Here is a 17,017-nt window from a genome sequence, read left to right on the forward strand (position 1 = left end):
ACCACTTTCTTCATCCGTAAGAAGCAACTCCTTATCTGTGAAAGTAGTATGGAGACAGCAGCCATTCAGTCACATTTTCCGGGTCCCCTTCTAGTTCTCCTGCTATGTCTACCACATCTGTAAGTTACTGCCTCCATTAAAGTCTTAAACTCCTCAACATCCTCCATGAGGGCTGATATCACTTCTAAACACACCTGTCAATGTTGCTATTTTGATTTTTTCCCATGAATCATGGCATCTAGAATGGTGAGACCCCTTCCAGAAGGTTTTCAATGGACTCTGCCCAGGTCCATTAGAGGAACCACTATCTATGGCAGTTATAGACTTATGAAATCTTTTTTTTTAAGATTTTAGTTATTTATTTGACAGAGAGAGACACAGCGAGAGAGGGAACACAAGCAGGGGGAGTGGGAGAGGGAGAAGCAGGCCTCCTGCTGAGCAGGGAGCCCGATGCGGGGCTCGATCCCAGGACCCTGAGATCATGACCTGAACCAAAGGCAGACGCTTAACGACTGACTGAGCCACCCAGGCGCCCCTGAAATATATTTCTTAAATAGTAAGACCTGAAGGTCTAAATGACTCCCTGACCCATGGGCTGCAGAATGGACGCTGTGTTAGCAGGAATGAAAACATTCATCTTATTGTCCAGCTCCATCAGAGCTCTTGGGTGACCAGATGCATTGTCAATGAGCAATATTTTGAAAGAAATCTTTTTTGTCTGAACAGTAGTTCTCAACAGTGGGCTTAAAATATTCAGTAAACCATGTTGTAAACAGATGTGCTGTTATCCAGGTTTTGTTGTTCCATTTATAGAGCATAAGCTGAGTAGATTTAGCATGCTAGGATTTTTGGACCAGTAAAAGAGCCTTGGCTTCAGCTTAAACTCCCCAGCTGCATTAGTCCCTAATAAGATAGTCAGCCTGGCCCTGAAGCTTTGAAGCCAGGCATTGACCTCCTCCCTAGCTAGGAAAAGTCTAGAGAGCATTTTCTTCCAATATAAGGCTGTTTTGTCTGCACTGAAAATCTGTTGTTTAGTGTAATCACCTCTAATTATATTGGCTAGATCTTCTGGATAACTTGCTGCAGCTTCTACATCAGCACTTGCTACTTTACCTTGCACTTTTATGTTGCAGGGAGGGCTTCTTTCCTTAAACCTCACACACCAACCTCTGCTAGCTTCAGACTTTTCTTCTGCAGTGTCCTCACTTCTCTCAGCCTTCATAGAACTGAAAAGATTTAGAGCCTTGATCTGGATTAGGCTTTGGCTTACAGAAATGTTGTCACTGGTTTATCTTCTATCCAGACCACTTAAGCTTTCTTCACATCAGCAATAGGCTGTTCTGCTTTCTTATCATTCCTGTGTTCACTAGAGTAGCCCTTCTAATTTCCTTCAAGAACTTTTCCTTTGCATTCAGAACTTGGCTAACTATTCAGCACACGAGGCCTAGCTTTAGGCCTATCTTGGCTGTGACATGCCTTCTTCATTAAGCTTAATCATTTCTAGCTTTTGCTTTAAAGTAAGAGACATGAGACTCTTACATCTGAACACTTAGGAGGTCACTATAGCATTATTAATTGGCCAATTTCAATACTGTTGTATTTCAGGGAAGGCCTGAAGAGAGGGAGAAAGATGGGTAATGGCCAGTCGGTGGAACAGTCAGAACCCACACAACATTTATCAATTAAGTTGACTGTCTCATATGAGTGCAGTTCATGGCACCCCAAAACAATTACAATAGTAACATCAGGGCGCCTGGATGGCTCAATTGGTTAAGCGACTGCCTTCGGCTCAAGTCATGATCCTGGAGTCCTGGGATCGAGTCCCACATCGGGCTCCCTGCTCAGCAGGGAGTCTGCTTCTCCCTCTGACCCTCTTCCCTCTCGTGCTCTCTATCTCTCATTCTCTCTCTCAAATAAGTAAATAAAATCTTTAAAAAAAAAATAGTAACATCAAAGATCACTGATCACTGATCACCGTGACAAATAATAACGAAAAAGTGTGAAATACTGTGACTATTACCATAATGTGACATAGAGGCACGAAACGCCCTGCTTGACGCAGGGTTGCCACAAAACTTCGACTTGTAAAAAACACAGTATCTCCAAAGCACAATAAAGTGAAGTGCAACAAAAAAAGGTATTATGCATTTGTCAAAACTCAACAAGTGTACACTTAAGATTTGTGCATTTCACTGCATGCAAATTTTATATCAATAGGAAAAGTGAGCTTCCTATCTTTCAGATAACTGTTTAAACTGTTTTCTCTTTCATTGAACATATCATAATGTCATTTCATGACAATTCTTCCACATCTAATTTGTTTTTGTTTCATGGCTACCTAGACTTCCACCTTGGGAACATACCATCAATTTACCTCAGTCCCATAGTAGTGACACTTGAGTTGTTGCCAGTTTTTACACTATTAAAATTAATGCTGGAATAGATATGTGTAATTCTGTAAACTGTACGAATACATTTGTGGGCTAAATTACTTGAGTATGCATATGTAATATTTTGAGAAATAATACCAAATTGCATTCTAAAATGACCACTAATGTATATTCTCAGTAACAATGGAAAAGCAAATTGGTCTGGCTAACCCAGACCTTCATTAGATATTATCAATATATACTTATAGGCCATGTATTTATATGTATATATCTTTCTATGATATATATATATATATAAAACTTTCTATGACCATCTATTCCTATCTTTTTCCTAATTAGGTACTAGTCTTTTTTCTTATTAGCGCATAAACACTGTCATATATGCTAAAGATTTTTTTTGTCTAATTAGTCTTTTGAGCTTACTACAGTCTTTTTTTACCATACCATTTTTAAAAATTTTATGTTTAGTTATTTTTTTTTCCTTTATGGCTTTGGATGAGGTATTTCCTCTCTTCAAGATTATAAAAATACACCCGTATTTCTTATTTCAAGTTTAGGATTTTGATCCACCTGAAATTCTAGTCAAAATTCCAGCTTTTCCCTGATAAACAGCAAGCTGACTCAACCCCATTTATTAATTATCTGTATTAATTTGAAGTGCTATCTTCGTCATATGCTAGAGTACCAAATAGCCTTCATCTACTTTCTATAATTTAAGCTACCTGTGGATTTCTATGTCAACACCAAAAAATTTTACTAGAATTTCATAAATTTTAATGAGTCCAGCCTCGTTACTCCTCTTTTTCAGGTTTTTCCTGGTGCTTCTTCCATGTTTATTCTTCAAAATGAACTTAGGTCATTTTGTCATAAACTCTTTCCTTCTTCTCAAAAAAGAAAAAAATTCTCAAAATCAAAACCAAACAAAATTAGTATTTTGATTAGGATCACATCATTAAGAAATGTTATTTCTATAATACTGAATCTCCTAAGCACAGGTACCTTTTTCCATTTGTTCTAATCTTTTAAGTTATTCAGTAGAGTTTAGGTTTTCTTTATACAGATCTTTCATATTTCCTCCATAGTTTTTGATTAGCATTGGGTGAAAGTGAACATAAGTTATACATCTCACAAAGAGATGAGGTAAAGGAGTTACCTCTGAAAGCATCACTATTTTAAGGAATAGTCTGGGATCTGCTCCAAAGTAAGTAGGGAAGCCTTCTACTGGACACATTTCCTTATCAGGGTCCTCTATTTTTTGAAAGAGAAGGTCAATATTGTTTTGGCTCAATTTATTCTTAATATAAGCATCCCTTAACTTTTCTTTGTTCATTAAAGTTACCCATTAGGACATTCCTACAAATTCACTAGTCCTCTAAAATTCATCACTATTAAATACATTTAAAAAATTTATTTTATTTTATTTTTATATATAGAGAAAGTGAGTGGGGGAGGGCGGGAGGGGAGTGAGAAAGAGAGAATCTTAAGCAGGCTCCAGCCCAGCATGGAGCCTGACTCCACGTGGAGCTTGATCTCATGACCTCGAGATCGTGACCTGAGCCAAAATCAAGAGTCAGGCGCTTAACTGAGCAAGCCACCCAGGTGGCCCCACTATTGAATACATTTTTGATCTCACAGATTGATTAGTGTTATACCCCACTTTGACTATAAAATGAAAATTACACTTCCTATTCTTATAAAAAGTCACGCATCACACAATTTTGCATGTGAGATTTAAGAGATTTACAGTCATACTGGTCAAAAACTCCTGCCATAAGGATGCCTGGATTTACAATGAACCTTCGCTTCTAAGGTACCCACTGCGCCTGCTATATAACCTACTGATAGGTCTACAGAGAATTCAGGCACAATGGGGCAGTAGTCACACTTCACATGTATTTATGTGTGGTAACACCCACAAAGAATTCTTCACTCTGTTCAAAAATTACCATTGGAACGTTTACTTCTAAACAAGTTCAATTTGAGTTTTTGACTATATTGTAACTCAAGCTGCTTAAACAAGCAAATGAACAATTTAATATTGAGGGAGTTACAGCAATCATCTTAGTACCCAGGACGAAAATCTCATATGAACAGTTACAGTAAAATCCCCAAATATCTGAAATTGAAAGTTTTCTCAGTAACTCCTCTGCTAGCAAAACCTGCCTGAGCCAGTTCACAATCATTATTTACCCATTATAATGTAAACATTTGTAGGTTTCACTGTAGACATAGTATCCTTTGATTATGTGATGCTGCTCCAGACCTCCTAGAGGTGAATATAACATAGTAAATTTACCACATCCCCAAGGATTTCAGATAAGAGAAAGCAGACTTGAATTGTCATTGTGTATTATTTACTAAGTGCCAGGTACTACTTTAGGTATAATTTCATTTAATCCTCTCAACACAGTAAATTCAATCTTGCCGAAGATCACCTAGTGTGTACTAAATGGTAGAGGCAATATATATATATATATTTTAAAGATTTTATTTATTTGACACAGAAAGAGACAGTGAGAGAGGGAACACAAGCAGGGGGAGTGGGAAAGGGAGAAGCAGGCCTCCCGCCGAGCAGGGAGCCCGATGTGGGGCTCGATCCCAGGACCCTGAGATCATGACCTGAGCCGAAGGCAGTCGCCCAACCAACTGAACCAACCAGGCGCCCTGGTAGAGGCAATATTCAAATTCAGGTTTATCTGAGTCAAAGCATTAATCACTTTTGAAAGTTGAAAAAAAGTACGGAAAATGAACCTCTTAAAAATAGAATATTGGGGCATGGGAAGTGAAAATAATCCTTTGAAAAGATTTAGTATCCCCCCTTCCCTCCTTCCAGCAATCATCTTAATACTAATAACACTAATCTAATAACACTAAATCATAAAGTAACACTAAATCATGAAGTAACACTTAAAATCATTAAAACCTAGTCATTTTCATATGAATGGCTAAGAAAACAAAGGTATCCTAAAGAAGGTACTTCTAAATTTTCTAAATTTTGTTCCATTTTTTTCTCCTACAACTGAAGTTCAGGACTTTATATATTTATCTTGCTACTTATACACCACCTTTGAGCAATAGAAATTTTTTGCAATCCTGATTCTACTATACATTAAGTTCAAGAAGTAGGTCTTCTGTATTAATCTAAATCATTGGTTCTCAAGTAGGGGTAATTTTGTCTCTCCCCTTTGCCCCAACTCCAGGAAACATCTGGTAATCTCCGGGGACATTTCCTGTTGCCACAAGAAAGGTGGGTGGGTGGGTAGAGAGGGGTGTGTGTGTGTGTGTGTGTGTGTGTGTGTGTGTGTGTGTGTGTGTGTGTGTGTGTGTGTGTGTGTTACCAACATCTAGTGGGTAGAGGCCAGGGATGCTACTAAACATCCTAAAATGCACAAAATAGGGTGGGTGGGTAGAGAGGGGTGTGTGTGTGTGTGTGTGTGTGTGTGTGTTACCAACATCTAGTGGGTAGAGGCCAGGGATGCTACTAAACATCCTAAAATGCACAAAATAGCCCCCCGGGTGGGTAGAGAGGGGTGTGTGTGTGTGTGTGTGTGTGTGTTACCAACATCTAGTGGGTAGAGGCCAGGGATGCTACTAAACATCCTAAAATGCACAAAATAGCCCCCCGGGTGGGTAGAGAGGGGTGTGTGTGTGTGTGTGTGTGTGTGTGTGTGTGTGTGTGTGTGTGTGTGTGTGTGTGTGTGTGTGTGTGTGTTACCAACATCTAGTGGGTAGAGGCCAGGGATGCTACTAAACATCCTAAAATGCACAAAATAGCCCCCCACAACAAAGAATTCTCCAGCTCAAAATGTCAGCAGGGCCAAGATGAGAAATCACGATCTAAATCACTGATGGAAATGCTGAAGAAGAATAAACAAAATACTGGGACACACTAAAGAGATTTCCAAGCTGATTATCAATTAACTAACTAGCAATATTCTCAATATTCAGTATGGCTTTCATCTAACTGGGAACTCATCTTAATGCTTTATTCATCTAACATCTGAATACAGACATTTTAAATTCAGTTAGTAGCAAAACCATTTTCATTTAAAAATAATAATGGGCAATTTAACAACAAAACATATGGAAAATTTAGTTACATAGATTTTGGATTATTATTATTATTTATAATTTATTATTATTTTTTTTCACTGAACTGACCCCCAAAACGGTCCTATGAATGAAAGATCATCTTACCATAATGGATTGGATTAAGTCAAACTTTACACTCTGAAACATTTAAATATTCCATATCTCAGTAGAATTAAATAAAAAGCAAATTTAAAAAATGTCATTTCAACCTTTCAAATTAGCAACATTTTTTCTTTAAAGAGAAAACTCAGTGGTAGGGACGTTTAAACGGGTATTCTCATATACTACAAATGGAAATGAAAACTGGTTTAGTCCCAGTTTATTATTAAAAGTCACACTTCACAGATGAGGAAACTGAGGCAAAAAGAAGTTAGGTGGTTTAGCTTAGTATCACATAGCTAGGAGGAGGCTGGTTATAAATTTGAATATAGGCAGCCTGGCTCCAGTTTCTGCTCTTAACTACTCCATCTTACTATCTCTATGTTGTAGAGACTTTTTACAACTATTTAAAATGCATCAAAAATGGTTGTAAGACCAAATTAAAGGATAAACAGACTGGTGAAAATATTCTCTATGTATGGAACAGAGTAAGATGAGCTATAAACAGGGCCATCTTAAAAAAAAAAATTCAAGAGCTCACCCTTTCCAATAATTAGATGTAATCTCTGTATTCTCTGATCCAGTAAGTCTACTTTCTAGGGACTGATTGTACAGAAAAAGTCATGTAAACACACAAAACAATTTCTTCAAGAATTATTATTTAATGTAATGTTTATTATGGCATCATTTCTAATAATTAGAAACTAAAATAAGCTAAATGTTCATGAATATGGGAATAATTAAATAAATTAAAATACAGCAGCCATAGCTGGAATATACTACTTAGAAATAAGACAGATTTGCATTAACAAGAAAAGAGCTCCTAGCTGCAGAAAAAAGTATTCTTTTATTTATAAAAATTTAGTAATGTTTAACTTAAAAAGAGTCATGTAACTTTGTATACTCCTATGTATTCAATATTGTTTTATTTTATTAATGGAAAAAAGAAGAAAACATGATTGAAGGAAACATGAAGCGTTATCAGTGGTCATCTCTACATAATGGAATTATAGGTGCTATTTTTCCTTTAAACTTTTTAATGATGAGGCTATATTATTTTTTACAGTTGCTACATACACTGATTCCTTCCTACACTCCAGTTAGTGATTAGGTAAATTAATACATTAAAGGTCACAACTCAGGGAGCTTGGGTGGCTCAGTCAGTTAAGCGTTTGCCTCTGGCTCAGGTCATGATCCCCAGGTCCTGGGACTGAGCCCCGCACTGGTCACCCTGCTCAGTGGGGAGTCTTCTTCTCCCTCTCCCATTGCCCCTCCCCGCACCTGTGTGCTTTCTCTCCCGATCTCAAATAAATAGTCTTAAAAAAAAAAGGTCACAACTCTACATAATAACTATCATCAGCTCCATTTTACAGATGCGAAAACAGCAAAGAAATTGACTATAAAGCCTATTATGAACTATGCTGCTAATCTCCCATGTGAAAACACTAAAAAATTTTAAGAAAACCAACTCCAAATAACTATAAATTTATGAGCAAAAGGCATAATGTAAAAGGAGTCCAATTTGCTACTTCAGAGATCTGAGGTGTTCCAAAATAACCAACTATAAATTTGGGTTCTAAACCCAAGAAATATACTGAAAGTTAGGGGTGCCTGGGTGGCTCAGTCATTAAGCATCTGCCTTCGGCTCAGGTCATGATCCCAGGGTCCTGGGATCGAGCCCCACATTGGGCTCCCTGCTCAGTGGGGAGCCTGCTTCTCCCTCTCCCACTCCCCCTGCTTGTGTTCCCACTCTCGCTGTCTCTCTGTCAAAAAAATAAATAAATAAAATCTTAAAAAAAAAAAAAAGAAATATACTGAATGTTTATTTTTGGAAACAAAACAAAACAAAAACTTCCTACATACATTCATGTATCTAGAGACCCCAAAATTTTACATTTGAGGGTATATGCTTTTTAGTACTAAGAACTAAGCTCTGATGGTAATCTGAATGGTTTCCTTCATAACACAGGAATACATTTTATATTTGAGAAGACACAAACCAGTTACCTTAAATTTCAAATAAATTATGTCAATTTCTAAATATGTCGGTTTCAAAATGCACACTGGAATCATCTCATATTTGATAAATGAAAACACTACTTTATTTCTGAAAGCTACCCAAGAAAAAGGAAAACCACTTTTACAAATACTTGTCTTGAAACATATAAAATAAATGGATAACACTATCTTCTAATATAACTTCTTTTGAAAAGGTGGAAAGTTTATTGGAATAATGATTATTCTGATGGTTTTGCCTTTTCAGTTTATGAAGCAACAGAACTGGGAGGGAACCTTAGTTTACCTATTACAACCCCCACATCATACAGATGAGACCCAGAGAAAGTAATCTGCTGAAGGCCTTGCAGTTACTACGAGGCTGAAAAAGGTAAAACTCACTCAGGATTTTTTACTCTAAATCCAGAATCTTGACGTTTGAAAAGTATTACCTAATAATTTAGTGGGCTTACAGTATTTTGGGATCCCGTTCTCCTCTGTACTAATGGGACCTTTTAGACCTAGCACTGACAGAAAGCAGCAGACTAATCTCTACTGTATTATCCGTACTCACAGATTTACTATAGAATAAATGTTTTCCAAGCCTCTCTTTTCCAACATTGGCTTTCAAGTGAATCTTACTGGAACCCCAAAGTGGAAGCGATATAAAAACCAAATTGCTCCAGTAAAAATTGTACAGGGGTCCTGCTTTAATTTACCATTTTGTCCTTGTAACCTCTGAAATACTTCCACGGTACCTTAGGTTTCAGATATACATATATACACACACATACCATAAGCCCAAATTTTTATTAGTCACATGACGTAAAATTGGTTTAAGTTTCTAAATGCTTTTCTTTTTTTTTTTTTAAAGATTTTATTTACTTATTTGAGAGAGAAAGAGTGAGAGAGTGCACAAGAGGGGGTAGAGTCAGAGGGAGAAGCAGACTCGAGCCCGAGTAGAGTCAGAGGGAGAAGCAGACTCGAGCCCGATGTGGGATTCCATCCCAGGACTCCAGGATCATGACCTGAGCCGAAGGCAGTTCCTTAACCAACTGAGCCACCCAGGTGCCCATAAGTGCTTATTTTCAAATTGTGCAATTATCTTGGCATAGACCAATAACAAAAAGCTTACAGACCACACTTTGAGTAACTATGCTCTATAGCAAACCAAACCTTAAAAGATGTTCCTGATCAAATCAGAATACCCAATATACTAAGAATGCAGTTAGAAACTTACTTCTTATCAAAAAATGTTGAATTTTCTTTTCTCTTGGTGAATCCATTGGGTAGAAGCTTTAAGTTAATACCTTGTCTTCTGGCACGATTTTTCATAAAGTACATCTAATAACCAAAAATAAATAAATAGACTAATTTTAAAATGCCTTAAGTTTCAGAAGTGAAAAAACAATGTTCAAAATATAACAGTTAAGATTTATTGGGTATTTATGTTTCACAGACTGCACTAAACAGCAGTATCTCATTTAATCCTCACAATACTATCAGATAGGCACTATTACTACCCCCAATCCAGGAACGAAAGTTAATGAGATGCCAACATTATATAGCTATTTCCTGAGAGAGTGAGCCTGGGTATACTCAGGTATATCTAATTCTAGAGCCTGTGTTTTTAACCGTACATTCTATAAGCCAAAAGAAGGATGTAATGGGATTTTTAAAAATATAGGTCATCTGGCAATTCACAGGGGCTACCTGTACCGTGCCTTTTCTTTTACTGAAGGGTTTATACCATACGTAGCTGTATATATGCCTGCTCTGATTATTAGACAGGTAGTCACACTCGGGAGGGGACCATGGCATTGCCTAGTACAAGGCCCAACTTAAAGAAGTCACTGCTGTAGAATATACAAAATGGGATATGTGAATAATCTGGCTCTGAAATGTGTTACTCCACTGACCATCTGCGTTGGCTGAGCTGAACTAGTCAACTCCAGAGAGTAGTGAAGGAAGTAGTATCATCAAGACTTCTTCCTTGATCTCTCAAATGGCAAAGTATAAATGCATGTTTTTGGTTAAGTGAATGGGAATCTAGAATTGGCAATGCAAAGAGTTAGACAATTAAATCATAAGCCAAGGGAAAGGAAGAGTCAGTTATCATTTATTAAGAAGGGAAATAATTTAAGAAATTACATGCAATTTTATAACTCATGGGACTTTGGTTTCAGTAATGGCAATGATTATAAGGACCAATCCTCCCAATGAAAACATCTAAGCATTACAGATAATGGAGGAAATAAATACATGAAATAAAATATATTTAAAAATCACCTTAAAAGCATTGAAGAGCTGAAAAAAAAAAAAAACCAGGAAAATACAAGCCATTATTTAGTGAAAAGCAAAAGCCACTTTTGCAAATTCTGGCAAATATAGGCTTTCCCTTTCAACAGCCTTCTCAGTAAGAGGGTTAGAGTTAAGATCCTGTAATCTTCTAGGAACTCCTCCTCAAATGAACCTCAGTAACAGAATATGCCTATTAGGCAATAAAGATAAGGATGAACCAGAAATAAACCCTGTCCCCAGAGCATGCGAGGAAATTTATATTGGAATGACTGGAACAGAGGGGAAAAAGGAAAAACAATTCATCAGAACCTGTGGCCATGGGCCAGCTCTTGCTAAGATTTGAAATGATTTGCCTTGCTTGTGTAGTCAAGGGAATCTTAAACTTTCAACTTGGTTTAAGATAGGTCCAGATTTGCAATATTCCCCAGTACCTGGCAGAATAAAAGAAGGTCTGCGTCCTACTCTTCAAAAAGTTCTCACAAATAATTTAAGAAAAAAAAGGAGTATTCAATAAAAAATAAAGAAGCATAAATAATGCAAGAAAACAAAGGTCAGTGGGCAAGAACCGAAAGAGAAAAAAGAGGTAACTGAGAATTCCCCATATATTCAGACACTAAAAGGATCATACACAGACTGTAGAACAGCTCTGCAAAATTTAAAAACATAACAGCTTGAAAATACGTGCAGTGAAGAGAAACTATAAAAACTGACTCAGGAGATTTTTTCAAAGAACTAAATAAAACTAGAACATTTCCAGAATATATTACAGAGACAAAAAAGATTTAAAAAATTAGAGACGTTAAAAGGTAGGTAAGATATGGGGAGAAGACTTAACTCACTTTCAATGGTAGTTTTAGAAGAAGAGAAGGAATAAGGCAGAGGTAATCTTTTAATAGAAATGGGCTGAAAATATCCCAGAACTGATGGAAGATATGCCACAGATTCAAGAAATCTAACAATTCTCAAGTTAAGATGAAAAAAAGAAATTTGCATTTTCGTATTATAGCACAAATACAGAATACCAAAGAGAAAAAAATGCAGCCAGATTAAAAGATTTTAAAAGCAATTAAAGACCAAGTGGGACTTATTCCTGGGCTGCAAGGTTGGTTCAACATCCGTAAATCAATCAATGTGATACAATACATTAATAAAAGAAAGAACAAGAACCATATGATCCTCTCAATAGATACAGAAAAAGCATTTGACAAAGTACAGCATCCTTTCTTGATTAAAACTCTTCAGAGTGTAGGGATAGAGGGTACATACTTCAGTATCATAAAAGCCACCGATGAAAAACCCACAGCGAATATCATTCTCAATGGGGAAAAACTGAGAGCTTTCCCCCTAAGGTCAGGAACACAGCAGGGATGCCCACTATCACCACTGCTATTCAACAGAGTACTAAAAGACCTAGCCACAGCAATCAGACCAGAAAAAGAAATAAAAGGCATCCAAATAGGCAAAGAAGGGGTCAAACTCTCACTCTTTGCAGATGATATGATACTTTATGTGGAAAACCCAAAAGACTCCACACCAAAACTGCTAGAACTCATACAGGAATTCAGTAAAGTGGTAGGATATAAAATCAAAGCACAGAAATCAGTGGCATTTCTATACACCAACAAGACAGAAGAAAGAGAAATTAAGGCGTCGATCCCATTTACAATTGCACCCAAAACCATAAAATACCTAGGACTAAATCTAACCAAAGAGGCAAAGAATCTGTACGCAGAAAACTATAGAATACTCATGAAACAAACTGAGGAAGACACAAAGAAATGGAAAAACGTTCCATGCTCATGGATTGGAAGAACAAATATTGTGAAGATGTCATTGCTACCTCGAGCAATCTACACATTCAATGCAATCCCTATCAAAATACCATCAACTTTTTTCAAAGAAATGGAACAAATAATCCCAAAATTTGTATGGAATCAGAAAAGACCCCAAATAGCTAGAGGAATGTTGAAAAAGAAAAACAAAGCTGGTGGCATCACAATTCCAGACTTCAAGCTCTATTACAAAGCTGTCATCATCAAGACAGTATAGTATGGCACTGGCACAAAAACAGACACATAGATCAATGGAACAGAATAGAGAGCCCAGATATGGACCCTCAACTCTATGGTCAACTCATCTTCGACAAAGCAGGAAAGAATGTCCAATGGAAAAAAGACAGTCTCTTCAACAAATGGTGTTGGGAAAATTGGACAGCCACATGCAGAAGAATGAAACTGGACCATTTCCTTACAACACACACAAAAACAAACTCAAAATGGCTGAAAGACCTAAATGTGAGACAGGAGTCCATCAACATCCTAGAGGAGAACACAGGCAGCAACCTCTTTGACCTCAGCTGCAGCAACTTCTTCCTAGAAACATCGCCAAAGGCAAGGGAAGCAAGGGCAAAAATGAACTATTGGGACTTCATCAAAATAAAAAGCTTTTGCACAGCAAAGGAAACAGTCAACAAAACCAAAAGACAACCGACAGAATGGGAGAAGATATTTGCAAATGACATATCAGATAAAGGACTAGTATCCAAAATCTATAAAGAACTTATCAAACTCAACACCCAAAGAATAATCCAATCAAGAAATGGGTGGAAGACATGAACAGACATTTTTCCACAGAAGACATCCAAATGGCCAACAGACACATGAAAAAGTGCTCAACATCGCTCGGCATCAGGGAAATCCAAATCAAAACCTCAATGAGATACCACCTCACACCAGTCAGAATGGCTAAAATTAACAAGTTAGGAAACAAAGATGTTGGCGGGGATGTGGAGAAAGGGGAACTCTCCTACACTGTTGGTGGGAATGCAAGCTGGTGCAGCCACTCTGGAAAAGAGTACGGAGGTTCCTCACAAAGTTGAAAAGAGAGCTACCCCACAACCCAGCAATTGCACTACTGGGTATTTACCCCAAAGATACAAATGTAGTGATCCAAAGGGGTACATGCACCCCAGTGTTTATAGCAGCAGTGTCCACAACAGCCAAACTATGGAAAGAGCCAAGATGTCCATCAACAGATGAATGGATAAAGAAGGTGTGGTGTGTATACACACACACACACACACACACACACACACACACACAAATGGAATACTATGCAGCCATCAAAAAAACCCCAAAATCTTGCCATTTGCAACGACGTGGATGGAACTAGAGGGTATTACGCTAAGCGAAATAAGTCAATCAGAGAAAGACATGTATCATATGATCTCACTGATATGAGGAATTCTTAATCTCAGGAAACAAAATGAGGGTTGCTGAGTGGTGGGGGGTGGGAGGGATGGGGTGGCTGGGTGATAGACATTGGGGAGGGTATGTGCTAGGGTGAGCGCTGTGAATTGTGTAAGACTGATGAATCACTGACCTGTACCTCTAAAACAAATAATACATTGTATGTTAAAAAAAAAAAAAAAGAAGACAGTAGGAAGGGAAAAATGAAAGGGGGGAAATCGGAGGGGGAGACGAACCATAAGAGACTATGGACTCTGAGAAACAAATTGAGGGTTCTAGAGGGGAGGGGGTGGGGGATGGGCTAGCGTGGTGATGGGTATTAAAGAGGGCACGTATTGAATGGAGCACTGGGTGTTATACGCAAGCAATGAATCATGGAACACTATATCAAAAACTAATGATGTAATGTATGGTGATTAATATAAAATAAAACAAAATTTAAAAAAAAAATAAATCTGAAAAAAAAAATTTTACCTAAATATATTCAAATATATACTGACTGAAAAAATATAAAAATGATCCTGATTGAATGAAAAAAAACCAACCCTTTTTATTATCAAAAAAAAAGGGGGGGGGCAGTTAAAATTCCAGGTGACTGCAACAATAACAATGGAAGCCGTAAGACACTGGAACACTAATTCTAAACCAGAATTCCATACAGAAAAATCATTTCAAAATGAAGAATGGCAAATAAATAGAAATTCAAAAAAACCCAACCAAACAAAAAAACCCAAAAACCCGACAGAGGAACCCAAGACATGGCAAAAGAGCAAACCCTCTCTAAAGGAAATTCTGAAGGATGTACTTGAAGCAGGAAAAAAGTGATCTTTCAGATATAAGATTTAAGATGATGACAGAAGGAATAAAGAGCAAAGAAAGTGGGCTATATAAAGATAAACTCAAGGGGCGCCTGGGTGGCTCAGTGGGTTGTCTGACTTGGGCTCAGGTCATGATCCAGCCTGGTGTCCGGCTCCACACTCAATGGGGACTCTGCTTCTCCCACTCCCTTTGTTCCTCCCCCTGGTTGTGCGCGCTCTCTCTCAAATAACGTTAAATGGAATTTAAGGTAACTGCTGGTAAACTGTTATTGCCTGCTACTTACCTTTATAAACAAATTATGTTGGAATGCAGCCCCACCCATTCATTTATATGTTGTTTATGACCATATGGCCTGGAAAAAAAATTGACTATTTGACCCTTTACAGAAAAAGTTTGCCAACTCCTGTTCTAAGGTCTTTTGCGTTGTTTAGGCACAGGGTTCGGGTACTACTTAACTTTAGATACTGGCAAATTAAGCATGCATGTTGTAATGTCTAGCTTAACCAATGGAAGGACAGAAAAAGGGTGTATAACTTCTAAACTGATAAAGAGAAAAAAATCAAATAACTAAAAATAAAAAAGTCCAAAAGATAAGAAGAAAAAAAAAACTGGTACAAATAGCAAAAATAATGCGACACATTTAAAGTCAAATATATAGGTAATTTTATTAAAATGTAAATAAACTTAATGATTTAGTTAAAAGTTACAGACTATCACATGGAAGAAATGGAAATATCAGAACATAAGGACACAGAAAGGCCTTAAGTAAGGAAAAAAGAGACCATGCAAATACCAAACAAAGACTGATAGAAGTAATACTTTATAAGTGTTGGTCAAAGCACACAAAAAGCTAGAGACAAAGAGGGTCACCTCATAATGCCAAAGGATAAATACACCAAGAAGATGTATTTCCTGAGGCAGGCATTTAATAATTTAGCCTTAAAACATATAAAGCAAAACAAACTGAACCACAAGGGGAAACAAATCAAACAGGTCTGTTTATCTACTGGGAAATGTTAACATACTTCTTTTTGAAAGTTACAGAAGAAACACATACACAAAAAAAGTCAGTAAATATAAACAATTTGAACATAATTAATAAACCTGACCTATAACAGGTATATAGAGTACTATATTAAGCAACTGCAGAATATTCTTTTTTTCAAGCAAACAGAGAACATTACAAAATCTGACCATATACTGGGCCACAAACACAAGTACTGATGTATTTTAAAGGAATGTTCTCTGACCGCAGTGCAATTAAGCTGAACATAAAAAAGAAAGATTAATAAAAGTTGCATTAAGAAAACAGAGAAAACACATAACAGCAACTGATCTAAGAAAAAAAGACATAAGTAACCAATATCACAAATGAAATTACTACAATTCCTATAGAGCTGTAAAGGAGAGGTTCATGAAGAACTTTATGTCAATAAACTTGAAAACTTAGGTCAAATGGACAAATTCTTAGAAAAATGTAATCTAGTAACATTAACTCAAGAAGACAGAGAAAACCTGCAGAATCCCACAAACAGTAAAGACTATACCTCAGTGGCCCAAACTCTAAGCCCATACTGGTTCCTTAATAATTTTACCAAACTCCCAAGGAAGAAGTAATTCCAATATTAGTGAATGCATCCAAGAATAAAATGGGAACATTCCCAAATAATTTTATGAAACTGGAATTATTTTGATATGGAAACCTGAAAATACCAAAAAGGAAAATTAAAGGTTAATCTCACTCATGAAGAGAAATACAAAATGAGAGCATGGATAAGGCGAACACACCCATATAATTCACATGAATTCTGCAGAGTATAAAAAGCATGATATGATAATAACACACCATGCAAATTTAGCTTAAAATAGAAAACGAATTAAAAGATTGCTCATATTAGAAAATTATAGATTAAAAGAACAAAAATGAAATAATCAAATACAGAAAAAGCACTTGATAAAATATAACCACCCTTCATAATAAAATCTGATAGCAAACTAGGACTAGAACCTCTATAATCTAGACATCACATTTAATCTAGAAAAAATTTAAGAGCAAACATCATGGTGCAATCT

General features: G+C 36.8%; 1 protein-coding gene across 1 annotated transcript in view; it reads right to left on the reverse strand.

Moving 5' to 3' along the window:
- Positions 1-17,017, reverse strand: part of ZNHIT6 (zinc finger HIT-type containing 6) — a 62,155-nt gene that overhangs the window by 38,983 nt on the left and 6,155 nt on the right. The window contains exon 5 of the mRNA XM_027615254.2: positions 9,817-9,920. Coding sequence (XP_027471055.2) covers positions 9,817-9,920 — 104 coding nt within the window. The remainder of the gene's footprint in view (positions 1-9,816; positions 9,921-17,017) is intronic.

The sequence above is a fragment of the Zalophus californianus genome, chromosome 4 (genome assembly GCF_009762305.2).
Source record: "Zalophus californianus isolate mZalCal1 chromosome 4, mZalCal1.pri.v2, whole genome shotgun sequence".
Taxonomy (NCBI): Eukaryota; Metazoa; Chordata; class Mammalia; order Carnivora; family Otariidae; genus Zalophus; species Zalophus californianus.